This window comes from Bos taurus, chromosome 19 (assembly GCF_002263795.3).
Source record: "Bos taurus isolate L1 Dominette 01449 registration number 42190680 breed Hereford chromosome 19, ARS-UCD2.0, whole genome shotgun sequence".
NCBI lineage: Eukaryota > Metazoa > Chordata > Mammalia > Artiodactyla > Bovidae > Bos > Bos taurus.
Genome location: NC_037346.1, coordinates 63,238,422 through 63,265,845, shown reverse-complemented (window position 1 = coordinate 63,265,845; position 27,424 = coordinate 63,238,422). Strand labels below are relative to the sequence as shown.

The 27,424-nt window shown below is 38.4% G+C and overlaps 1 protein-coding gene across 12 annotated transcripts in view; it reads left to right on the top strand.

Moving 5' to 3' along the window:
* Positions 1-27,424, top strand: part of HELZ (helicase with zinc finger) — a 145,967-nt gene that overhangs the window by 27,015 nt on the left and 91,528 nt on the right. For 9 of the 12 annotated variants that reach the window (XM_024981135.2, XM_024981139.2, XM_024981134.2 and 6 more), the window contains 7 exons: positions 12,970-13,094; positions 15,062-15,118; positions 19,778-19,829; positions 21,194-21,269; positions 23,244-23,442; positions 23,905-24,012; positions 25,029-25,326. In XM_024981135.2, coding sequence (XP_024836903.1) covers positions 12,970-13,094; positions 15,062-15,118; positions 19,778-19,829; positions 21,194-21,269; positions 23,244-23,442; positions 23,905-24,012; positions 25,029-25,326 — 915 coding nt within the window. Of the gene's footprint in view, positions 1-12,969; positions 13,095-15,061; positions 15,119-19,777; positions 19,830-21,193; positions 21,270-23,243; positions 23,443-23,904; positions 24,013-25,028; positions 25,327-27,424 lie in introns of those variants that run through there. The other 3 variants (XM_024981141.2, XM_059878655.1, XM_024981140.2) reach the window with 3 other exon arrangements.

The following is a 27,424-nucleotide window of genomic DNA, read 5'->3' as shown; positions in this document are numbered from 1 at the left end:
GAAAGTTGGAGTTCTGGTTTAATAAACAGATTCTGAGTGAGGACTCAAGGGCATCTTGAGAATAAACCACACAGACTCTCAGTTCAGAGAGTTCATTTCTGAGTTTGGTGTTGTGTTCTGGATAGTGAGCATTGTCAAGCCAGGGGCCACGAGTAAGTCTGTTCATTACCTGAACATAAGCTGTATTTGGCATAACAGGAAAACTTCCATAAAATAAAGATTTTTCTTGTGCTTTTGAAATATTCATCATATAGGAAACTCACATTTTTTACACTAAAAAAATAGAATGAGGTAAATGGAGAAAGTGAAATCAAATAGTAGTCTTAGCAACTGAAAGAGATTTGTGCTACATGTAATATGTAAGTCAAGCTCAATCATTATAACAGTGGATATTTTTCATACAGCTGCAAGATTCTTAAACTCTAGCTGAGAGTGTCATTAATTTAAGAAATTAATACAAACAGGAGTTTGGGGCATCTATAGATATTTATTATGTTAATACTTCCCCTGTGAAGTGATTCAGCAACCAAAAAGCCCTGTTGAATAGATGCTGACTGTCCTGAAAAAGGCAAATTGATACATGATTGATTGAATCTTCTACACTTTCCTTTTTTTCTGAAGAGTTTTCATTAAATAGATTTTATGGTAATTAAATTTTTTTGGAAAAATAGTTGATAAGGGTAATAATATTTATTCAGAATTTTCTCTGGGTCAGACCCTCTGAAATAGTTTGTTTAACCACATTGTAATACCATTCCAATTTTACAGGTGATGAGTGAGATTAAGTAACTTGCTTAGCACAGAGACTGTCCAGAACTGGACTGTGGTTTTGAAGTGAAGTCTTTCTGACCTAAAAGGCCGTGCTCCTTCTCTTTTATCTGTCCTAAGCTCTGATCTGTGTATTCTTTGGAGTTTTATAGACATTATTTTGTTTGGTATAATAAATTTGGGGGAGGAAAGGTATATGGGTATTTCATATTCTAGAAAGGATTAAAAAAAAAACAAACTGAGGCTCAGGGTGACATTGATAATCATTAGTAGAGTTGGACAGGACTTTGGATCTTTAAGCCAGGTTTTCCTGTTGCCGAGACTTTTAAATAGGGAGCAGTTGCAGTGATGTTTCTTACTCTTCAGCTCCAGTTGCTGCAGAGCCACTGATGCCGCAAAGGTATATGGTGCAGGGGGGCCCTGTGGACTGTTTCCCCCACTGGTGCACCTCCCGTAACCGTCGTGCAATATTGAGACGAGGAAGTTGGCTTTGGTTCAATGACTGTGTGTAATTCTCTGTCATTTTACTGTGTGTGGATTCACGGAATCACCAGCACAATCGAGATACAGAACTGTTCCATCACGTGAAGACCTTTCTTTGTGCTACCCTGTATAGTTACACTCATGGTCTTGCCTCCCTGTGTAACCCTGGCAACCACTAGTCTGTTCTCCATCTCTGTAATTTTGTTCTTTTGAAAATAACACACAATAGAACCATATTGTTTGTGACCTTTTAAAGATAACTTTTTCCCCTCTCACCACGTATGAGATCCATCCAAGTTTTTGAGTGTATGTATAGTCCATCCATTTTTATGGCTGAGTAGTATTCCACAGCCTCTTCATTGATCATAGCCTTGTTGTGGTGAAGGGGCTTGCATAACCCAATGAGGCTATGAGCCACCCAAGACAGACGGGTCATGGTGAAGAGTTGTTACAAAATGTGGTCTACGGAGGAGGAAATGGCAACCCACTCCAGTATTCTTGCCATGAGAACCCCACGAACAGTATGAAAAGGCAAAAAGATATGACACTGGAAGGTGAGCCCCGTAGGTCGCAAAGTTGTCCATTCTGCTACTAGGGAAGAGTGGAGGGCAATAGCTCTAGAAAGAACAAAGCAGTTGAGTGAAAGTGGGAATGATGTTCAGCTGTGGATGTGTCTGGTGGTGAAAGTAAAGCTAGATGCTGTAAAGAACAGTATTATATAAGAACCTTGAGTGTTAGGTCCATAAATCATTGGACATGGTCAAGCAGGAAATGGCAACAGTGAATATTGACATCTTAGGAATCAGTGAACTAGAATGGATGGGAATGAGTGAATTTATTTCCGAGGACCATTATGTCTACTGTGGGCAAGAATCCCATAGAAGAAATGGAGTACCCTTCGTAGTCAACAAGAGAGTCTGAAATGCAGTATTGGGTGCAACCTCAAAAATGACAGAATGATCTTGATTCTTTTCCAAGGCAAACTGTTCAACATTACAGTGATCCAAATCTGTGCTTCAGCCACTGATGCTGAAGAAGCTGAAGTTGACCAGTTCTATGAAGACCTACAACACTTTTGAGAACTAACACCAAAAGATGTTCTTTTCATCACAGGGAATTGGAATGCAAAAGTAGAAAGTCAGGGGTTACCCAGAATAACAGGCACATTTGCCCTTGGAGCACAGAATGAAGCAGGGCCAACAGAGTTTTGTCAAGAGAACACACTGGTCACACCAAACACCCTTTTCCAACAAGCCAAGAGATGACCCTACACGTGGGCATCACCAGATGGTCAATACCGAAATCAAATTATGTTCTTTCAAACTGTGGTGGTGAAGAAGACTCTTGAGAGTCCCTTGGACAGCGAGGAGATTAAAAAGGAAATCAATTCCAGATATTCATTGGATAGATGATGGTGAAGCTAAAGCTCCAATACTTTGGCCACCTATTCAAAGAGTTGACTCTTTGGAAAGACCCCAGTGCTTGGAAAGCTTGAAGGCAAAAGGAGAAGGAGACAGTAGAGGATGAGATAGTTCATCACTGACTCAATGGACATGCATTTGAGCAAACTCTGGGAGGTAGTGGAGGACAGAGGAGCCTGGTGTATTGCAGTTCATGGGGTCACAAAGAGGCACAACTTAGTGACTGAAAACAGTAGCAAAGTGCCCCACAGCATGGCCGCAGCACAGTCAGTCTCCAGTGGGAGCCTAAGGCTTTGTGGAATAGGATCTCCACTCTCACTCTTCATTGCCCTTAATGCCTATCAACTATTTTAAGTAAAGTTCTTATATTCAAGTTGATAGGGATTAGAAAGTTAAATTATAAAATGCTAATTTTGGAATAGAATGAAAATCAGAAAAGTGAGTGAATATTTAGTATTTGAGTTAAGTTTGAGGACTGTTATCTTTCAAGTGTGCAGACTCCCTTTTTTCTATGTGTAGATGTTTGAGAAAGCAATAGTCTTTGAACTTAGGTCCTCTGAACTCAGTTGGAAGAGGCTCGTTGTGGTCGTATGACTGTTCTGTGCCTTTTCTTATTTATGCAGGGTGTCAGTGATAGTCAGAAGTGACATTATACATTTATTTCATGTAGTTTTTCACTCATGGGATAAACACTAGCATTAATTTTATATTAGCTAAAATTAAATTTATATATAAAAAGAGAAGATTTAAAATAAGTGGTAGCTTGCCCTTTAAAATTTTCAGTTAAAACTGAAAATTTTAGCGCAGAAGAGGGCGCTAAAGTCAAGATGGCTGTGAACACCTGAACACCCCGCTCTCCCCCAGGGGGAGGAAGGCGAAAGAGCAGCCAAACGCCTGGGTGTTTCTCCTTAGCAAGCAAATCAGCCACAGAAACAGTGAAGTAAGGGAGGGTCTTGGCACAGAACTTCCCACAGTCAGGATTTCCTCAGAGTGCTCAACAATGGAGGTGGCAAGATGTTGGCTTTTGACATTGAAATGAAGGCCGTCAAGGAATTTTAGATTAAAAAAAAATACAGTTAAATTGATCTTTTTAAGTAGAAAAAGCTTCTTCCAGTTTTTGAACAGTTAAAACAGATGAACTTCCCAGTAACTATATAGCAAATGAATCGTGGAAATTAGAATTCTTTATGAAGAGGAGGTTGAAGTCTCTGCAAACAGCATATTCTCTCTCTCTTTCTAATGCACACAGAGTATGACAGGTACTTTTGCAAATACTGTTTTAACAGTGCCTTATGTGAAAAGTTCATTCAAGCATGTAGATGAAATAAAAACCTTTTATGATACACTGGGGAATGAAGTTTCAGGTTTGTTTCTATGATTATGTGCGTTGTCAGCTTTTTGCTGTCTATAATTTTATATTTGTATAGTGATGAAGAAGTTGAGGTATATTCATTGTGCGTCTTTTGCTCCTTGGAAGAAAAGTTATGACCAACCTAGACCGCATATTAAAAAGCAGAGACATTACGTTGCCAACAAAGTTCCATCTAGTTAAAGCTATGGTTTTTCCAGTAGTCATGTATGGATGTGAGGATTGGACTGTAAAGAAAGTTTTAACGTTTACTGTATACACAAGGGGTTGTAATAGAGATGACAAAGATTGTTGTGACTGGGTTGAAGGACCAAATACTGACAGCAGTAAAAGCAAGGTAGCAGGGATGTGGGGACAAAAAGAGAAAGCAAGAGAATAAGAGAACGTATAAAATTTAAACCTAGGGGTGAAATATTTAGAAGAGGTCTAATGATCCCAAGCGTTGAATTTTGTTAGGGCTTTTCATTTTCCAAAAGCATTTTATTAAGGAAATACTTTATCTGCAAAAGACTTTGGTAGGAAGGACATCAAGTGCCACTAAAGCTGCAGCCCACATGCCTTAAAGTATTATGTATTACAGTTGGAAGAAAAGAGAGAGCTAGGGCAAGAAGGGTAGAGACAGGAGAAGGATAGTGGGGAAAAAAAACAAACTGGTAACATGGACACTGGTGAGAGACCTGCCACAGAACTGTTATTTTGATTTATGTCATGTTTTCTGATACTTGTTATAAGTGGACATTTTGAGGTGACTTAAGTCTTCTACCATTTGGAGTCTGTTTATGTACTCCTCCCCCATCCCTAGGATATATTCAGCTACGAGTTTATGGCCAGAGATTAAATGGCTGATATTTAGGAAGGAATTTATGTATAAATTACACATTTTTAATGTATTTATTAAATGGATCTATTTTTATTTATTTAAAATTTATTTTAAATTGGAGGATAATTGCTTTACAGTGTTGTGTTCATTTCTGCCATACAATAACATGAATCAGCCATAAGTATATATATCCCCTTCCTCTTGAGCCTCCCACCACACCCCACCCCCCCCACCCCATCATTTTTAGTTTTGATTCAGTTCCCGATGTGTTGGTTCGGAGAACGTCATCATATCCAACTGGTGAGTAAGTTCATTTTGTTAATGACTCAAAGATTTAGTTTAGTGCTAATTTAAAAATTTCTTTTGAGAATATTGGAAAAATACCACCTTGATTAGGCTATGGTCTTCAGTACAAGATTTTAGAAATAACTAAGGACTTGATAAGAGAAATAATGTAAAATGATCATGTTACTGAAAAAATACAGACTAATACTCAGCATTTACTGAACTTTAAACTTGTTTTAAGTGATCTTACTCATGGCAGGCAATATTTTACAGGCAAGGGGAATTATATTTTCATTGTTTATCCTCTCTTTTTGGTAGCCAGGGGCTACCTTACAGAGGCTGTTTTGGTCGAAGCAGTTGAGTGATGCACGCATGTGTGCTTAGTCATTCAGTCGTGTCCAACTCTTTGTGACCCCATGGACTGCAGCCTGCCAGGCTCCTCTGTCCATGGGATTCTCCAGGCAAAAATACTGGAGTGGGTTGCCATTCCCTCCTCCAGGGGATCTTCCCATCAGAGATTGAACCCAGGTCTCCTGCACTGCAGGCAGATTTTTTACTATCTGAGCCACCAGGGAAGCCCAAGAATACTGGAGTGGGTAGCCTATTCCTTCTCCAGAGGATCTTTTCAACCCAGGAATCGAACCAGGTTCTCCTACATTGCAGATGGATTCTTTACCAGCTGAGCTACCAGGGAAGCTCAGTTGAATGAATACTCCTTTAATATTACTCATTTTCTGGTCCAGAACATTCCAAGTAAGAGATATTTTAGGTCTTAGCAAATCTTACAAAAACTTAAGAATGGAAAGGGATAGAGCCTTGAATTTCACATCACAGCTAAGGTGCAGGAAGGAGTTCTGTGCTCACAAAGTTCCACAGATAGCTGGTGGGGAGAGAATTTATTTGTAAGGAAACATAACTTTTTTACAGTTGCCTAAGATTAGATTATGTTTGGCAGGTTCAATAACTGAGGCAAGTTTTATTGTACACTAGGCCATACTTTCAGAGAAGGCAATGGCACCCTACTCCAGTACTCTTGCCTGGAAAATCCCATGGACGGAGGAGCCTGGTAGGCTGCAGTCCGTGGGGTCACTAAGAGTCGGACACGACTGAGCGACTTCACTTTCACTCTTCACTTTCATGCATTGGAGAAGGAAATGGCAACCCACTCCAGTGTTCTTGACTTGAGAATCCCAGGGACGGGGGAGCCTGGTAGGCAGCTGTCTATGGGGTCGCACAGAGTCGGACACGACTGAAGCGACTTAGCATCAGCAGCAGGCCATACTTTGTATTCTTTGAGGCTTTTTCAAAATGTTAAAGATAATACAGTACCAGAGTGACAGCATTGCAATTTGATTTTATCATATGACGCAATAGCAGGATAGCTTTTTACCTATAATAGTTGACTGTTTCTTTGCCACAGTTCTTCCTGTGGGATCCTACAAGACATAAACTGAACTGCACTTAAAGACAACAATTAGAAGAAAGTACATGAGTAGTGTTTCTTGTCTGAAACATTTAGAGAGAGGAAAAGGAAAAGAATAATATGGAGACATTCAAACACCAATAGAATGGCAGAACTTCTGTAAAATAAAATTCAGCTAATACTTTGTACAAAACCAAAGACCTTTGAAAAGTGTTTCTAAAATATGTTGTTTAATACTTTTTAAACAAAGTGACATAGTCATCTGAGACTGAAATATTCTTAAATTTTTTTTTCATTTCCCTGAAACATTCCTCAGCTCTTGATAACTAGTTTCTTAATATCCCAGTTACTCAAAAGAAGCTCAGATGTTTCCTCAAGTTTTCAGTACTATTTTATAATTTTTACAGGGTTAGGTAACATCTAGGGAATTCTTATGAGGAGATTGTGCTAGATATTTCATATAGTTAATCTTTACCACAACCTTATTAGGTAGCTATTGTCACCTCCATTTTACAGGGAAGGAAGCAGGCTTAGAGAATGTGAATGATCCAGACCTTGGCAGAACTGTTGTTTTTCTTTAAAACATTTTCCTGGCATTCTATCATTTGATTCTTGCAACACACTTTTCATGTTTCAGTTCTACAAATGACCATGCTGAGGGCCAGAGAGACAAAATGACTTGCCAAAGGTCATATTTGAATAGTTTAAGGAACAGTAAGATCTGAGGGAGATGTGGGCTTACTGTGGAATTTTCTAAGGTGCTCAAGACATTCTCAAGGATATGTTACTCATATATTGGAATTGTCAGTTGAGGACATGAGTGATCTGTAACATGGATGGAGTGAGAGCAGGTTGGTCTAAACTAAAAGTAATTGAACAAAACCTTCTTGAATATAGAGACTACAACTTTCAAATCAGTTGCAGTTGCAAAAATCACTTTTTAGTAAAACTGATTCAATATAGTGAAACTCAACATTCAAAAAAATAAGATCATGGCATCTTGTCCCATCACTTCATGGCAAATAGATGGGGAAAAAATGGAAACAGGGGTAGACTTTATTTTCTTGGGCTGCAAAATCACTATGGATTGTGACTGCAGCCATGAAATTATAAGATGCTTGCTCCTTAGAAGAAAAGCTATGACAAACCTAGACAGTGTATTAAAAAGTAGACATCACTGCCAACAAAGGTCTGTATAGTCAAAGATGTGGTTTTTCCAACAGTCATGCATGAATGTTGCACCATAAAGAAGGCTGAGTGCTGAAGAATTGATGCTTTCAAACTGTGGTGCTGGAGAAGACTCTTTAGAGTCCCTTGGACAGCAAGGCGATCAAACTAGTCAATCCTAAAGAAAATCAACGCTGAATGTTCATTGGAAGGACTGATGCTGAAGCTGAAGTTTCCATACTTTGGCCACCTGATGCGAAGAGCTGACTCATTGGAAAAGACCCTGATGCTGGGAAAGATTGAGGACAGGAGAAGTGGGTAACAGAGATGATGGCATCTCTGACTCAATGGACATGAGTTTGAGCAAACTCTGGGACACAGTAAAGGACAGGGAAGGCTGGTGTGCTGCCGTCCATTGGGTTGAAAAGAGTTGGACATGACTGAGTGGCTGAACAACAACAACAACAAGGGATAAGGAAGGACACTGCATAATGATCAAGGGAATCAACTGAAGAAGATCCAACAATTGTACGTATTTATGGACCCAACACAGGAGCATCTCAGGACAGAAGGCAAATGCTGAGTCATAAACGAGGAAACGGAAGTAGCACAGCAATAGTGGGGGGCCTCAGCACCCCTCTTACACCAGTGGACGCATCTTCCACACTGAAAATTAATGAAGAAACACAGGCCTTCAGTGACCGTTGGATCAAATAGGTTTAATTGATATTTATAGTATAAACATACTAAAACATCCATCCTAAAACATCGGAATATACTTTCTTCTCAAGTGCACATGGAACATTCTCCAGGACAGAGCACATCTTGGGTCACAAATGAAACCTTGGTAAATTTAAGAAACTTGAAATCATATCAGGTATCTTCTCTGACCACAATACTATGAGATTAGGAATCGATTATAGGAAGAAAAATTGTAAAAAATGGAAATACATGGATGCTACAAAGTATGCTACTTCATAACCAAGAGATCAGTGAAGAAATCCAAGTAGAAATAAAAAAATACCCAGAAACAAAAGACAATGAAAATATGATGACCCAGAATCTATGGGATACAGCAAAAGCAGTTCTAAGAGGGAAGTTTATGGCAATACAATCCTAACCCAAGAAACAAGCAATTTCAGATAAACAACCTAACCTACACCTAAAGCAACTAGAGTCAACAAAGAAGAAACCCCAAAGTTAGTGGAAGAAAAGAAATCATAAAAATCAGAGCAGAAATAAAAGAAACAGAAACCCAAAAAAACAATAGAAAAGATCAATGAAACTAAAAGCTGATTTTTTTGAGAAAGATTAACAAAATGCATAAACCTTTAGCCAGGCTCATTATGAAAAAAGGGGGGAGCACTCAATAAAGTTAGAAATGAAAAAGAAAAGTTACAACTGACACCACAGAAATACAAAGGATCATAAAGACTACTACAAGCAACTATATGCCAGTAAAATGGAAAACCTGGAAGAAATGGACAAATTCTTAGAAAGAAAGCAACCCAATAAAAAAATGGCTATAAGACCTAAATACACATTTCTCAGAGAAGACATACAGACTGCCAACAAATACATGAAAAGATGCTCAACACCACTAATTTTTAGAGAAATGCAAATAAAAACTGCAATGAGGTATCACCTCACACAGGTCTGAATGGCCACCATCAAAAAATTTACAAACAATAAATGCTGGAGAGAACATGGAGAAAAGGGAACCCTCTTACACTGTTGGTGGGAATGTAAGTTGGTGCAGCCACTATGAAGAACAGTATGAGGTTCCTTAAAAACTAAAAGCAGAATGGCCATATGACTGAGCATATGCCCCCTATTGAGCATATGGCCAGTGAAAAGCATAATTCAAATGTTACATGAACCCCAGTGTTTATTTCAGCTGTGTTTACAGTAGCCGGGTCATGGAAGCAACATAAATCAACAGAGGAATGGATATGTGGTACATATTACAATGGAATATTTGTTGTTTAGTTGCCACGTTGTGTCCTGACTCTTTGCAGTCCCACAGACTATAGCTTGCCAGGCTTCTCTGTCCATGGGATTTCCCAGGCAAGAATACTGGAGTGGGTTGCCATTTCCTTCTCCAGGAGAGCTTCCCAAACCAGGGATCAAATCTGTATCTCCTGTATTGGCAGGCAAGTTCTTTACCACTGAGCTATGAAGGAAGCCCACAAATGAAATATTCAGTTCAGTTCAGTTCAGTTGCTCAGTCGTGTCCAACTCTTTGTGACCCCATGAATCCCAGCACACCAGGCCTCCCTGTCGATCATCAACTCCTGGAGTTCACTCAGACTCACATCCATCGAGTCAGTGATGCCATCCAACCATCTCATCCTCTGTCGTCCCCTTCTCCTCCTGCCCCCAATCCCTCCCAGCATCAGAGTCTTTTCCAATGAGTCAGCTCTTCCCATGAGATGACCAAAGTATTGGAGTTTCAGCCTCAACATCAGTCCTTCCAAAGAACACCCAGGACTGATCTCCTTTAGAACGGACTGGTTGGATCTCCTTGCAGTCCAAGGGACTCTCAAGAGTCTTCTCCAACACCACAGTTCAGAAGCATCAATTCTTCGGTGCTCAGCCTTCTTCACAGTCCAACTCTCACATCCGTACATGACCACAGGAAAAACCATAGCCTTGACTAGACGGACCTTTGTTGGCAAAGTAATGTCTCTGCTTTTGAATATGCTATCTAGGTTGGTCATAACTTTCCTTCCAAGGACTAAGCGTCTTTTAATTTCATGGCTGCAGTCACCATCTGCGGTGATTTTGGAGCCCCCCAAAATAAACTCTGCCACTGTTTCCACTGTTTCCCCATCTATTTCCCATGAAGTGATGGGACCAGATGCCATGATCTTAGTTTTCTGAATGTTGAGCTTTAAGCCAACTTTTTCACTCTCTTCTTTTACTTTCATCAAGAGGCTTTTTAGTTCCTCTTCACTTTCTGCCATAAGGGTGGTGTCATCTGCGTATCTGAGGTTATTGATATTTCTCCCGGCAATCTTGGTTCCAGCTTGTGCTTCTTCCAGCCCAACATTTCTCATGATATACTCTGCATATAAGTTAAATAAGCAGGGTGACAGTATATAGCCTTGACATACTTCTTTTCCTATTTGGAACCAGTCTGTTGTTCCATGTCCAGTTTCTAACTGTTGCTTCCTGACTTGCATATAGGTTTCTCAAGGGACAGGTCAGGTGGTCTGGTATTCCCATCTTTTTCAGAATTTTCCACAGTTTATTGTGATCCACACAGTCAAAGGCTTTGGCATAGTCAATAAAGCAGAAATAGATGTTTTTCTGGAACTCTCTTGCTTTTTCCATGATCCAGCAGATGTTGGCAATTTGATCTCTGCTTCCTCTGCCTTTTCTAAAACCAGCTTGAACATTTGGAAGTTCATAGTTCACGTATTACTGAAGCCTGGCTTGGAGGATTTTGAGTATTACTTTACTAGCGTGTGAGATGAGTGCAATTGTGGGGTAGTTTGAGCATTCTTTGGCATTGCCTTTCTTTGGGATTGGAATGAAAACTGACCTTTTCCAGTCCTGTGGCCACTGCTGAGTTTTCCAAATTTGCTGGCATATTGAATGCAGCACTTTTCACAGCATCATCTTCCAGGATTTGAAATAGCTCAACTGGAATTCCATCATCTCCACTAGCTTTGTTTGTAGTGATGCTTTCTAAGGCCCACTTGACTTCACATTCCAGGATGTCTGGCTCTAGGTGAGTGATCACACCATTGTGATTATTTTGGTCATGAAGATCTTTTTTGTACAGTTCTTCTGTGTATTCTTGCCACCTCTTCTTAATATCTTCTACTTCTGTTAGGTCCATACCATTTCTGTCCTTTATCGAGCCCATCTTTGCATGAAATGTTCCCTTGGTATCTCTAATTTTCTTGAAGGGATCTCTAGTCTTTCCCATTCTGTTGTTTTCCTCTATTTCTTTTCATTGATCGCTGAGGAAGGCTTTCTTATCTCTCCTTGCTATTCTTTGGAACTCTGCATTAGATGCTTATATCTTTCCTTTTCTCCTTTGCTTTTCGCTTCTCTTCTTTTCACAGAGAAAAGAAGAGAAAAGGCTATTTGTAAGGCCTCCCCAGACAGCCATTTTGCTTTTTTGCATTTCTTTTCCATGGGGATGGTCTTGATCCCTGTCTCCTGTACAATGTCACGAACCTCTGTCCATAGTTCATCAGGCACTCTATCTATCAGATCTAGTCCCTTAAATCTATTTCTCACTTCTACTGTATAATCATAAGGAATTTGATTCAGGTCATACCTGAATGGTCTAGTGGTTTTCCCTACTTTCTTCAATTTAAGTCTGAATTTGGCAATAAGGAGTTCATGATCTGATCCACAGTCAGCTCCCAGTCTTGTTTTTGCTGACTGTATAGAGCTTCTCCATCTTTGGCTGCAAAGAATGTAATCAGTCTGATTTCAGTGTTGACCATCTGGTGATGCCCATGTGTAGAGTCTTCTCTTGTGTTCTTGGAAGAGGGTGTTTGCTATGACCAGTGCGTTATCTTGGCAGAACTCTGTTAGCCTTTGCCCTGCTTCATTCCATATTCCAAGGCCAAATTTGCCTGTTATCCCAGGTGTTTCTTGACTTCCTACTTTTGCATTCCAGTCCCCTATAATGAAAAGGACATCTTTTGGGGGTGTTACTTCTAAAAATTAAATATTATTCAGCCATAAAAAAGAAGAAAACCATGTCATTTGTAGAGATGTAGATGGACCTAGTGTCTGTCAATACAGGGTGAAGTAAGTCAGAAAGAGAAAAATACACATTAACACATATTTGTGGAATCTAGAAAAATGGTAAAAATGATCTTATTGCAAAACAGAAATAAAGGCACAGATGTAGAAAACAAATGTAATGGATACCAGGAGGGAAAGGGAGGGGTGAATTGGAAGAGTGGAGTTTGATGTATGCACTACCATGTATAAGACAGATAACTAGCGAGAACCTGCTCTAGAGCAGGAAACTACTGGGTACTCTGTGGTGACCTCAGTGGGAAGGAAATCCAAAACAGCAGGTGTAAGTTGATGTATGGCTGGTTTACTTCGCTGTAGAGCAGAAACTGACACAGCGGAGTAAAGTAACCATAGTCCAATTAAAAAAAAAGAAGCCATGCCTAGGATAGTGTGCTAATAATAAAATTAAGAAAAATGTGTTTTGAATGTCACGTGGTTAATGATGGCTTTTCTTTCATGACAGTGCTGGGAGAAGGACTGGCCAAGGGAGATGGCGCCTTTCAGGCAGTGCTTTGCTGCATGCAGCTTAAAGGAAAGCTCCAGCCTGTATCCCACATTCTTGCCAAGTCACTGACAGGAGAGTCCCTGGTATGTTGACTGGTTCTAGATTTGAATGTCCAAAAATGTGTTCACCCCTTGGACTTCTTAGGTGTATTACCTGCATCCTGTAGGTTCTGTCAGAAATCAAAGTTTATGAGTAGCTACTTACTTCTTTTCAACATACTCATATTTAAGCATTGGATTCTTGTATTAATGTCATTTGTGATTAAGAGATAATTTTTAAAGCTTTGAAACTATAGAATAACTGATTTTCTTTAAAGGTATAATTTAACAGAGCCTGAAGGTATTTTTGAGTTTTAAAATGCTTCTGTGGATATATGATCTTATAGGTTTCTTAAATTTAGTCATTTATTGTATATAAAGTGCTTAAATTTATCTAAACTAAGTAATAATTACTTTTCTTTCTGATGATGTTCATATTCATGGCTGCTCTGATGAAGTTATCTCGTTCTATTCAGACCTTGGGATACATTTTTGTATGCTCTATTAAATTTTCTAGAGTTTTTGTCTATTTGTTTTCGGATGACTTAATGGAAAGACTTCCTTTTTTGAACGTTAGAGTTGGCAATCTATAGAAATTGGAAGAAAAGATATGTTATGACTTTTTTCACCAGTTGGTAACTGTTACAAAACTGATACTTTTTGAGTCATAATGAAAGATGGTGAAAGTAAAAAAAAACAACTTATGTATACTTTGTTATACAGCCTGAGTTCTCTATATTCTGAATTATCATAAACTGTGGAAACCTGGAGCAAAGTTGTGTTCTCACTGCAAATAAATATACATCTGGTGAAAAAGAAGGAAATCAGGAAAGTACTTTGTATATTGTTGAGTGTAATATAATGACCCATCTCGGGGGCTAATTTAGTTATTTTCTAAGGAATTATTGTGCAGTAAATTGTTTAGTAGGTTTAATAGTATCTTTTTATTTCACCATTTTAACAAATGAACATAAAAGCTAAGGTATCTTATTAATTATAGCAAAATTGTATGGGTCAGTTCAGTCGCTCAGTCGTGTCCGACTCTTTGGGACCCCATGAATCGCAGCACGCCAGGCCTCCCTGTCCATCACCAACTCCTGGAGTTTACCCAAACTCATGTCCATCGAGTCGGTAATGCCATCCAACCATCTCATCCTTTGTTGTCTCCTTCTCCTCCTGCCCCCAATCCCTCCCAGCATCAGAGTCTTTTCCAATGAGTCAACTCTTCCCATGAGGTGACCAAAGTATTGGAGTTTCAGCTTCAGCATCAGTCCTTCTCATGAACACCCAGGACTGATCTCCTTTAGGATGGACTGGTTGGATCTCGTTGCAGTCCCAGGGACTCTCAAGAGTCTTGTATGGGTATTTAGTTCTAAATAGGTGATAAAGAATATTTCTCTTCTTTATTATTTAGATAATTCTATCTTTAAGGATCTTTTCTATTTAAATTGAGCATATTACAGTGTTTTACCTGTTGGATTTTTTTTTTTTTTCCACCTGTTGGATTTTTAAATTAAAAATTAAGAAGCAATTTGCTTTCAAATCTCAAGTGAAATTTGAATTTCTCAAGAGCTCATGTTTTATGTTTTCCTTCAGCAGCTTTAATGAACCGTCTGTAGTAGTGTGATCATCGTATGTGAATCTGAATCATAAGTAACCAAGTTCACGTGTTTGGTTTAGGAAAAGGAGTTTTAAAAAGTTGAAGTTTGTTTTTTTTTTTTTTAATCCTACTTTGAGTGAAACTCATTGTTAATGTTATTGAATTAATCTTAAATTCTTACAAGATGAATACAGTGTTTTAGGGCATACTGTATGTTTTGTCCGGTTCATCTTTCTAACTTCCCACATAGAGGGTTGGCTTTGCTGTCACCTCTAATAGTAATGAGGATAGGAGAGGAGCATAGCATTAGTTTTCTTTTTATAGGTAAACCTTAGAAATAGCCAAAGAGTCAAGTTCAGAGTAAAAAACTAATATGCCGCTTGGTTTCCCCCTTTTTCATTTGCCCTTTCAGAATGGGATGGTAACAAAAGATTTGACAAGGCTAAAAACACTTCTCAAAGAAACAGAGGTAAGACTATTTCAGCCGATCTCTTTGGGCAGAGTTTGACTTATTCTGAATGGCACGTGTTCGGTATTAAGATGTGGGTGGTCACTGGGCATCAGAGGCTTTACCAGTGGGTAGGGAAGCTGTTAGCCTTTCTGTGGCCAGGCTCACTCCCATCCTAGGGGCTTTGCTTCCTCGCAAGGTGCCTGTTTTGTCCCTAATTCTTTTTAGCTGTCTCTGTCCAATAAATGGAGAGGTGATTGGGAAATTTTGGTTTTTAACTACATCTGGCTATTAGAAAATATTTTCTAAGTAACTAATAAAAGTCTGTGATGTTTTTATGGAGTGAGTTTAGGTGATGGGAATAATGTGTAACAGGGTAAATGGTGAACAAAAATGTGCTCTGGTGATGAGTTGAAGGCCAGGGACAGCAGGGCGTGTAAAAGGCCCGTGGATCTGTAAGTCTCAAATTTCTGTTCCTCATACAGTCATGTAAATGTATTTTTACTTAGCTGTCTCGTTTTATTTTTTGTCTTATTTTAAAAATAGCTGTTTTTGTCAGCTTTTATCATAAATGGAAATCCATGTAAACTGACTGACTGATTGGCTTTTTTATTTAAAAACTGGTACCTACTATACGCTAGGTATTATGCTTGGTGCTGTGGATACAGCCCTGAACGAGATACTTGTGGTCCTTGTCCTTGGGGAGGTTAAAGTCTTGGGGAGGAAATAGACAGTAAATTAATTAATTAAACACAGGTATAGGTGTAATTCACATTGAGGTACATGGGATGAGCTTTCTGTGATGGAAAAATAACTGGAATGGTAGTGAGGGGATGAGACACTTAAGCTCAGTTGAGAATTAATAAAGTGCTGTGTCCTGGAGAGTGAGGTGAAGGGCGTTCCCGTCAGGCTGAGAGGATGAGAAGAGCACCCAGGTGTAAACCTTGACCTCCTCCTGTAGGTTACATTCACACTTCAAATATCATAATGCATTACAGTTCATAGCAACAAATAAGTATGCAAAGAAGACAGTCATCGTGAGGTACATAAGCTGGATAAAGGTACTGTTTTGCTACAATTCAGTAGGATTTTAAAATATATTATTTTCTTAGTCTTATTATGAATTAACTGAAAATCAATAAGCTCTAACTTCAGAGCCATTTCCCTCTGGTATTTATGTAGTCTTTTTAATTTCTAAGAAGTAAAATAAGACAATTATAAGTGTTTTAGACTTTTAAAATGAAAACATAAAATAAGATGATTTTCGTTTTAAGATTCTTGGCCTTGTTCTTCTCTCTTATTACCTTAATTGAATTAGCAGCTTTACATCTGATAATCATACACAAATATATGTAAAGTTTTATTTTTGATATTTATAATCCTGTTCTGTATAAGGTTACAAATATTATTTGACTCTCATTTTGTTACCATACTTTTGGAATAAGTGACTTAAGTTTTGTTTATAATTTCTGTGTAACCAGAGTAGTAGTATTTTTGGTTAGTGAACTGGTACTAATAAAAAAAAATCCATCTAGAAAAAGCTAACAGTGTTACTCTTATTTATAATTACACTTGATATACTTAAAAATAGCAACAATTTGTTATTTAAAGATTGGGCTGAGCTGATATTTAACCTGTAAGTGCTAGTGGATTAGAATAAAGACATTAAACTAAAGACTGACTAATGAAAACAGAGAGACAATACATATTCTTCAGAGAAATTTCAATACCAAATCAATATTTGATTATAAGATTATAAGAATTCTAGCAATGTGAAATGTGTCTGCTTTCCCTGAAGGTCTCAGTAAAGACCTTCTTGATGTTGCCTTTCTGTCTTGGGGTCTGAGCATATAAAAAGGGTGTTTTCAAAAGTACAATACGTTGGAACCTAAAAGCCACAGTGGCCGATTTTCTTATTCTTACCGGCTCTTCTGATGAGGGTGGGCAGTTCACCGGCACCCCTCCCCGCTCCCCGCTCCAGGCTGAGAGCAACAGTGTCGGCACAGGCATCTCCTGCCGCTGCAGGCTGTTGCAGACGCAGACTCACAGATATACGCGTGTCTTTCCCTTTCAGCAGTTACAGATGCTTTAAGCTTTATCTCATCACTCAAACATCTTCCTCCAGTTTTTCTTGCGTATTTGGTAAATTTATTTTGATAAATTTTTTTTAGAGGAGATACTTTCAATTCATACTTGAAGTGAGTTTTTAGCTCTTTTATAAATTCTGTGTAATTGGAATCATATTTTAAGGGCTAGTATGGGACTGTACCATTTAGGTCTTGCTTATAGAATGTTAAAGGATCATTTAATACATCTTTTTGGTGGGTATAGAGTCTTTATAATGTGAATAATTATGTCCTGATTTATTTGCTAGCTTCTACATAGTCTTAAACTTGGTCCTTGTTTTACGAAAAAAATTGAGTTGTCTTCAAAAACTATTTAGTAAGTAGTTTGAGAATCAGAAAGCTTTTTCCTGGTTTAGTTCCAGCCCAGCCTCAAAAGGGTCCAATTTAATCAGTAACATGTAAATTACGGTGATATTGCTTCAGTTATATCCAATTAGCATTTATGACATTCTTTCTATGATACAAAACATTCCAAATTTCGTCCTGGGGTACTGTTTCCTCCTTGTGATTCAGTTCAGCATTTACTGAGTGCTGTGCTGTTCACGGGTCTGTGGGTTTTGGAAAGCTGAGAGAGCCATGGAAAACAGTCTGAAGGGCCAACCCAAGATGTGCATAGCTAATGTACCCACAGGGCTACCTGTGGTCAGTAAGTGCTGTACCAGAAGAACAAGCAGGGAGAGGGGAGATAGACACCCTGTGGGAAACCAGGGAGGCTAGAGTGTGAGAATTGCGGTTAAAGGATGGAGGCAGCTGAGGGCAGACCCAAAAGTGCCTTGCTACTAATACTAAGTTGGCCGTCAGGCAGCTTTGGGGCAGATGAGACAAGCAGAATGAGGCGCTTACAGGGCAGTGGCAGTGGGGTCGAGTATGAGATAGACGTGAGAGACATTCTGGACCTTGCTGGGCAAGATTTGGAGACTACTCAGAGCAAAACAGGACTTCCCTGGTGGCTCAGACAGTAAAGCATCTGTCTATAATGCGGGAGACCCGGGTTCGATCCCTGGGTTGGGAAGATCCCCTGGAGAAGGAAATGGCAGTCCACTCCAGGACTATTGCCTGGAAAATCCTTTGGACAGAGGAGCCTGGTAGTCTACAGTCCGTGGGGTCCCAAAGAATCAGACACAAAAGAGCGACTTCACTTTCACTTTCACTTTTCAGAGCAGAACAGAAAAGGGACGGTTCAAGATGTCTTTCAGGATTTCAGTCTGGCTCTTTTTGGGGAAGGTGAATCCATTAACTTGAGACAAGGAGCACTGAAGGATGATGAGATTTGAAATTAAAGTTGATGAGTTTTATTTTAGACATACTACAGTTTGAAGCGCTTGGGTAGTTACCCATCCATCTACCCACCCTTCCATCCACCCATCTATCCAGCCATCCAGATTTACTGGGCATCCATTATGTGCCAGATGCTCTGAGGCACAGGAATGCAGACAGGCAGTTAGTTGTAGGCTGTTAACAGTGGATCTGTATGTGGCTGACAGGGACCCAGCAGGTAAAATGCTATAGAGTTGTTAAGTGAAAATGCTTTAGCTGGCACTCAGTTGAAATTGGGGATGTGGAGCTTACTTCAGTTCAGTTCAGTCGCTCAGTCATGTCCGACTCTTCACGACCCCATGAATCGCAGCACGCCAGGCCTCCCTGTCCATCACCAACTCCCGGAGTTCACTCAGACTCATGTCCATCGAGTCAGTGATGCCATCCAGCCATCTCATCCTCTGCCGTCCCCTTCTCCTCTTGCCCCCAATCCCTCCCAGCATCAGAGTCTTTTCCAATGAGTCAACTCTTCGCATGAGGTGGCCAAAGTACTGGAGTTTCAGCTTTACATTCCTTCCAAAGAAATCCCAGGGCTGATCTCCTTCAGAATGGACTGGTTGGATCTCCTTGCAGTCCAAGGGACTCTCAAGAGTCTTCTCCAACACCATAGTTCAAAATCATCAATTCTTTGGTGCTCAGCCTTCTTCACAGTCCAACTCTCACATCCATACATGACCACAGGGAAAACCATAGCCTTGATTAGACGGAGCTTACTTAGAGTAAAGTAAAAGCCAAAGGGGCAGATGGAGGACTTGTCTGCATTAGAGGAAATCAGAGTGAGTAGGTCCTCAGCCACGGCCTCTGCTGTGGGAGAACGGCTGATTTCAGGCAGTGAGCGGTGGTACTGGACTCGATGGAGGGGGGGTGGGGGTGGGTGTGATGCCGCCCCGACTGGCCCTGCTCCAGATGTTAGAAGAGAGAGCCGTGCACACAACAGGGGAGGGTGCTGCTCCCTGGGGCTCAGGCCTGGGGACCGAGGCTGCTTTTGCCCACAGGTAATTGTTATGTAGGGAGTTTTTATCGGTTTCCTTAATGTGGGCCACACAGTTACTTCTTTTCCGTATTTAAATGTGGAACCATAGCGCAAAGAGCAAAAAATACCACTTGTAATATTAGTGTTTATTAAGTTTCTAAATATTCCATCTCAAGCTTTTTAAAATGTTGAAATTTTCCAAGTTTAATTCAAATCAGCTAGTTATTTCTTATATAAAAATTTCTTTCATTTGAAAACTTGCAGACAGCAACTAGTAACGTCCTCTCTGGATATCATGTGGAAGACTTAGAGGAGGGTAAGTACTAAACTGTGCAACCTCTGTAGCTATAATTACATTGGGCGTTGCTTCTTGTTGATTAATGGGAGGGCATTTCTGAGTTATAGTACAGGTTAGTGGAAGCATAGAAGAGAATATAAAAGTTTCATTTAAGAAATGTGGATGAAAGCAATTTTTTCCCTAACCCCTATTCATAGAATAATAGAGGAATGGAGGCGGGAGGTAATTGCGGAAGTCATCTGTTCATCTCTTTTCCACCGTATATGTAGTTCTAAATTAAAACCTCATTCTTAGCAATCTGTGGAGGGAGATCTTTTCTCCTTTCTCATGCTCTGTCACATGCTGGTGCAGTTACTACTTTCTGGAAATGGTCCTGCCAGTAGTAAGGTCCGTGGGCTCCTCTTCTCTTCCCAGAGGAAGGTGGAGAGAGGCCAGCACTCACTGAGTGTTTGCTCAGTGACGTCTGCTGTTCAGTGGCTTTCACAAAACAAGTACTGAGTTATTAGAGCCCTTCTCCATCTTTTTGATAGGTGATGAAACTGATGTTTGTTAAGGTTCAGTAATTTCCCAGTCACGCATACAGTAAAGGGATGACTCATAGCTTTAAGCTCAGTCTGGCTCAGTGGATTTTGTCCGGCGGTGTGGGCTGGGCACAGTGACTTGTGAGGAGGCAGGAAATGGCCTCAAGGTCCTGGAGGCTTGCTGCTGTTGAGCCTTGATGGCTCCAGCCTTTTTTCTTGGACGCTTTGTTTCCATTGGATTATTTGGAACCTTTTATCTGAATGCATCAAAATTCACTGTATTCAGAAGTAAACACGTGTTATTTTTAGCTCCTATCTCAGAATTCACCTTTATGAACTTTAATTGTTAAAAAAGGATTACTTTATGCAGCGACACGTGTCAGACACCCCCTAAGGAACATGGATGGCAATGTGGAACGTATTCCATATACAGGACTGGAATTTGTTTTACAAAATTTCCTCTTCCCAGGAGACCATAATTTTCTGATTCTGGAAGTAGTTCCTAATAGAGATGTAACTCATACCTAAGACGTGACAAGCATGCCAACACATCCCCCTTTAGGTGCCGGGGAGAGACTGCACTTGGAGTATGTCCACCGGTTGCTGGGATAGAGTAAGGGCCACTGACTTGTTTTAGTGGTTGTGTAACTGCTCCTTCAGTGGTTTCTAAGTTTCATGTGGCTAACTGATTTAATCCATTTGATTGGTGAAGTACTCTTCTTGGTAGAGACAAGCATGTCATGTTCATTTTACATCATCTGAGATGATGTGTATGGAGGGTTAATAGTATTTCTTACACATTAAATATCAGAATTATCAGCAAGCCTCAAATGATAAGACTATATCCTGATTACTCTCTAGGATCTTGTAATGGTTGGCATTTCCGCCCACCACCTAGGGGAATCACAAGCAGCGAGGAATATACTTTGTGTAAAAGGTAACGTGAATTTTTTTTTTAAACCAATGACATATCTTTATTCAAAGGATAGTTAATTTTCCTTCACTTTTTGAAAATAATTCAAATTTAAAGAAGATAAAGGAAGTGAAGGAAGAAGTATAATGATTGAGTAAAATGGTTTATTTTCAGTTTGAAACAGAAGCCATAATGGTCATTATCATTAAATAATAAAAATCAAAACCATATTGATGATCCTTCTTTTAATTATAAAGAACAATGATCTAAATGGAAATTGTTAAGACTTTTGTCATACCAGTTGGAATAATATGACTTAATTACTGGTCTCTTGTTTATGTGAAATTTGCCTAACCTAAATTATGATGATTTAAACTGAAGTTACCTTATATAAACTGAAATAGAGCCTAAAATAGATAAATGTTGAATTATTTTGATAACTTTTCTAAGAAAAAAGAAAATCTATTACCTTCACATAATCTTATATAGAATTTATGAGTAGTTTATATTTGAAGGGCTAACCTTTCAAAATTTAGTGATTGTATGTTAAGGTAGAATTATTAAAGTCACATCAGAAGGTTCTTTTTATAAGAACTAGTGACTAGTGGTTTTTTAGATACAAGTTCTAATTACTCTAGATTACTTTTGATAATGAAGGAAATTTGATATGTAGTTTTGATTTTATAGTAGAAATAAAGAAACTGAGAGGTAAATTTGAAGATTCTGGTGGCAGAGAGGTAGGACACAATCTGATGCAAAGGACGTATAAGAAATTTTGTAGTCCAGATAGAGTATCAAGCCTTCCATCTTTAGGGAAATAATTTAAAGCAATAGGAAAACAAATATTTGGCTCATTAAGATATACTAAAGAGAAAAAAAATGCACGATTTTAAATGTCTTATATGAAGCATATGAGAACTTAATAGCATACTTTAAGTTCAAATACTTTGTGTATCATCAAAAAAAAGCTTTAAACACACTTGTCTTTTCAAGTAGGATGAGCCACTTGATGGTTCATTTTGTATTTTGTAATGTCCATATTTTTCCAGTTGAAAAATTATCTAAAACATAGCATCCTTTTTAACCCATTGCTATTTATAACTTGATTTTCATTTTTTTTCTCTCAGAAGATCTTTCATTAATTTTGTAATGTTTCAATTGTTTAAAAATTGGCTGGATCTCTTATTTCATAGAGTATTTTAGACTTAAAGTTACTGATCAGTCTTGCATTTTTATCTGTTTTGACCATCGAATTGTCAGTTGAATTTTCTGAGTCATACATGTTGAGAAATCATTAACTATATATCCTTTAAAATGGACATTTGTGAATTTACCCATTGAAGAACTTAATCTATTGAAATAATTAAGATTCTTATATAAAACTTTTATTCTTAATTTAAAACTTAAAGCAAATTAATATAGTCCAGTATTTTCAGTGAAATATAGGTAATAGTAATGTAGAGAAGAGTGAAGGGATTACATTTGAAGGTGAAACGTAGAAGTCTTGAAATGTTAATTCAGTGACATATTTTATTTTTTTCCAGAACAAAATTCCTAGGATGCGGAAAATTTTCTGTAGGTCCTTTCAGTTTAGGAAGTAGGGCATACCTGTGCTTGACAAACTAATCCACTCGATGTCAGTGTTGCTTTAGAGAAACTGCTCTAAGAGGAATTGTCTAAGAGAGTTGTTTTATCACGAAGGAGCCTACCTTTTCAATGCCCATTTTTGTGGGTGGGGATGGTTATGAACATGTTCTGCTTTGTCGCCCCTTATTCCAGAGAAAGAGGTCAGTGCATGTTGGTGGGAGAGGGGTTGCTGCCTCATTAACTGTTGTGAATGTTCTCTAACCTCTTCTTCCTCCTCTGTGATAAACAAACCCTTTCAGGAGATGAAGTTTTGTTTTTGTTATTGAAGAGACGGAGGGCAAATGCTGGAAGTTTATCTTTTAAATGGTCCAACAAAGTATATGATAAAACAGTCTTTCCTGTTCTACTTAGATTTTTAGAGCAAGGAATCTGTAGGTATGGTGCGCAGTGTACTTCAGCACATTCCCAGGAAGAACTAGCAGAATGGCAGAAAAGATATGCTTCACGGTTGATAAAATTGAAACAGCAAAATGAGAATAAACAGCTCTCAGGCAGTTACATGGAAACCTTGATAGAAAAGTGGATGAATTCATTATCTCCTGAGAAAGTGGTGAGGAAAATAAACTGCATTTTTTTTGTTTGTTTGTTTTAAACAGTGACCTTGTTTGAATCTTGACTTTATTTCATGCTGTGTATTGGTTTATATCCCTATCCTCTATGAAACACTTGATTCTTGATAAAGTGTTTTGGTAGCAAAAGTAGACCCATTTACTAAAATAAAGAGCAGAACTAAGCCATTTGTTTGGAGACTTGCAGGAATTATATTAACTTGTCTTCATTCAGGGAGTTTTTACTGCCATTTTGTTGTTGTTGTTATTGTTAGTTTTCTTATGTCTCTTAGTTTAGCTTTATTTTATTTTGTACTTATAAAAATAACTGAGAATTAATGTATAAAGTACCTTGCTTTGTAAACAGTTCCATCAGCATCTTTACCGTTGACATTTATTTACCATGCCAAAGCGTCTGTGTTCTTAGGAATGAGAGCATAACGGGACTTGCTCTCTGCTTTCAGCTCAGTGAGTGTGTGGAAGGAGTGAAGGTGGAGCATGACCCCGGTCTGTCTGTCACCGTCAACACCAAAAAGTCCCACCAGACCTGGACCTTCGCTCTCACCTGTAAGGTATGAGCTTTGTGACAGTTAAGCAGTGTGAATTGCTTTCCATTTTCTTAGAGTTTTATGGACCTTTAAATGTGTATATTGAAAGAGCATTGAAAATTATGTAGGTTCTATATTATAATAAAGTGTATTTCTGTATTTTGATCATCAAGGTTATATATATATATTTTTTGAGATTTTTGAGATAAAATCTTTGTAGATACTGAGATACTTGCTTATTTATTTATTTGATGAAGATATATTTGACATGTTGTCTTCCAAACTTGAAACGTAGGATGGGGTTCATGGCTTGTAGTTAAGTATTTAAAAGTTGAACTGTTTAATCTGGCAGTTCTAAACTATTGAAACAACAACTTGTTTTTATTTTTGATTTTGTGAAATCACAAACTCTGTGATAACAGATTTTTTATTTGAGGCATTTTCTGCAGTGCTTCCTATCTTGAATTATAATGTTTAAAGTTTAAGAATGAAGCAAAGTAAACAATTTCTGTTAATATGTGCAGTGGAAAAGTTTTGTGTACTTTTTTGTAATGTTTCCTCCACTGTACCATCTGTATCTTGGGATGAAAAGTCTGGGAACATTTGGCTTCAGCCGTGAACCCGATCAAGTGCTTTCAGAAGTAATTGCTCTCCTGTGAAGACTTTTTACTTGAGGCCAAGGGATGGAAAATTGGAGGTGATGGTGGTACAGGGTGAAAGTGTTTGACACAGTGAAGGATGAATGTATCGCAGAAAGCAGGGAGGCTAGAAATGTAGTGTGAATATATCGTTTTTAGAAATGGCAACCTTATTGAGATATAATTGACATCATAAATATATCATTTTAACAAACGATTTTTTTTAACCATTCTGATTTTTTTTCTTAAATGGCTTATGAGTACAATTTGTATTTTTAATATAGTATCTTAGAAGCATGGGAAAGTAAAAGTCCCTTATGGAAATATTTTCATTGAAGAGCCCAATTACAACTGGATTTTTCAACCCCTTGTACTCAATGAATTATTTTAACTTCCTTGTAGCCTGCAAGAATGCTGTGTCGTGTAGCATTGCTTTATGATGCTCATCGTCCTCATTTTAGTATCATTGCAATATCTGCCGGAGATAGTACTACCCAGGTATCACAAGAAGTCCCAGAAAACTGTCAAGAATGGATAGGAGGGAAGATGGCCCCAAATGGATTAGATCATTACGTGTATAAAGTCGGGATAGCATTTAACACAGAAATATTTGGAACTTTTCGCCAAACCATAGTTTTCGACTTTGGATTGGAACCAGTACTCATGCAAAGAGTAATGATTGATGCAGCTTCTACAGAAGGTAATATTTAGACTTTTTCCCCCTGATACTATGTATTAAAAGGCACTATAACAACATTAAAAGATATGTATTGGCCCCTAAATATTCCATGGATAGGAAGGGAATAGGAAGGAAAAAGATCCCAAGTTCTTTGACTCATTGACTGTGTGATGGAATCAGAATGTTTGCATTATACCCTGGTCACTTTATACAGTCATCAGGCAAAGCTTGCTTTGAGGTTCCCCAGACTGGTATGAGTAGGTGATCAGGTCTCTTTTTGGTCTGCCAACTTCATTGGTTGATTTTATTCAGCACAGTAAAACCTTTCAGTATTAATTTGGGTAGAATATAATTTTAATGGTAATTGTGAATACACCTACAGTGTCTATTTCCATGTTCTACTGACGGTCCAGTTAACTTTGTTCATAGTAGTACATTACCTGTGGAAGAAAAGTCCTAAATACTAGCTTTCATAAGTTGATTTCACTAGTATAAAGGAGACCAAGGTGCCTTTACTAGGATCTGCTTCGTAGTCTTGGGAAGAGGTCCTGGTTTCAATATGTAGGCACCTGTGGAGATGATGATTTACTGTGTAAATTGTCTATTACTGCCTCAACTTAAATTTTATGCCAAGATCCAGCTGGATAAGGGAAGGGCGTGTTAGTCTACATTTCTTTGGCTCTTGGTTGGATTTGGTGGTGGTTTAGTCACTAAGTCGTGTCTGACTTTTTGAGATCCTGTGGACCGTAGCCCCCCAGGCTCCTCTGTCTGGGGATTTCCCAGGCATGAATCCTGGAGTGGGTGGCCATTTCCTTTTCCAGGGGATCTTCCTGACTCAGGGATTGAACCCACATCTTCTGCATTGCAGGTGGATTCTTTACTGCTGAGCCCCCAGCGAAGCCCCATATGAATTAAAAAAAATTTGTGGAGGGGAGTGGTTAAAGATGTGCTTCTCACAAATTTGTGGAAAAGGACATTTACAGAAAAAGAAAGTTAGTGACTTTTCCCCTTGCTTAGAACACAAACTGTTTTATACACTTTATACCTCAACTTTAAGTAATGAAAGATTTTTGCTTAACAAAATTGATTTGGAATTCTGCTTTGAATATCTGGAAGCTATATGTTGGAAATTAATTCTTACATTTAAATTTGAAGACTTGATATTATTCATTACTTTCAATCTAGCAATATATATTAACATTAGCATTAAAAGTTAGTGTGTCTTAAAAATTATCTCCAGCTGTCAAAGTTGTTGGTAAATTAAAGACATGTTTATATATATAATACACACACACACACACACACACACACACACAATCATACATATATAAATATATAATAGAAAATTATAGGAAATTTAATATAAAAATAGATTTTAAAATTATTAAAAATAATTAAAAATAAATTTTAAAATTTAAAACTGTAGGAAAATTAATAGAAAAATAGATTTCAAAATAGTTTAATTGTCAATAAATACTAAATATAACTGAGTAGAAGCATGTAAAAAGTGTGAGGTGCTCCTGTGTTGTTACTCCACTGTTTTAACTTTTCATTAGCCTCATTAAGAGAACAGACAACATACATAAGCTAAGAAATGTTCATCTTACCTCTGTGTAGCTGTCTTAGTGAAAGGAATGATGTTGGAAAGGATAGCTGAAATCCTAGTGTGGGTTTCCTTTGGGATTTTGTTTTATTAAAGCCACAGACCCAGATGTTTTCTAACGAAGAGTGTTGTGTCCGGTTCTGGAATTAGGAATCATTTCATCTCATTCTTTTTAAGAACTAGATAAATATACTTGTTTTTAATAAATTCCACGTTTAACATGCATTTATGTTAAACCCCTTCACCCCTTGTGCTGAGTGCAAAGAACTCTGGAGTTTTTCCTCCTTCCTTCGTATCTTACCCACTGTCCAGGTTTTGTTAAGGATAATTTTGCAAGTCTGCTGTACTGCATACTTCAAGAGAAAACGGACCAACCCTTTGGGTACTTTACTGGAATAGTAACCACACGGCTGAGATGAGAGCATTTGCGTTCACAGTAATCAGAGGGGGGGAGGTTGGGTAGCAAACCTTGCGTCCCACTGGTTGACTCCAGCCTTGAATTCTAGTTTTGATAGT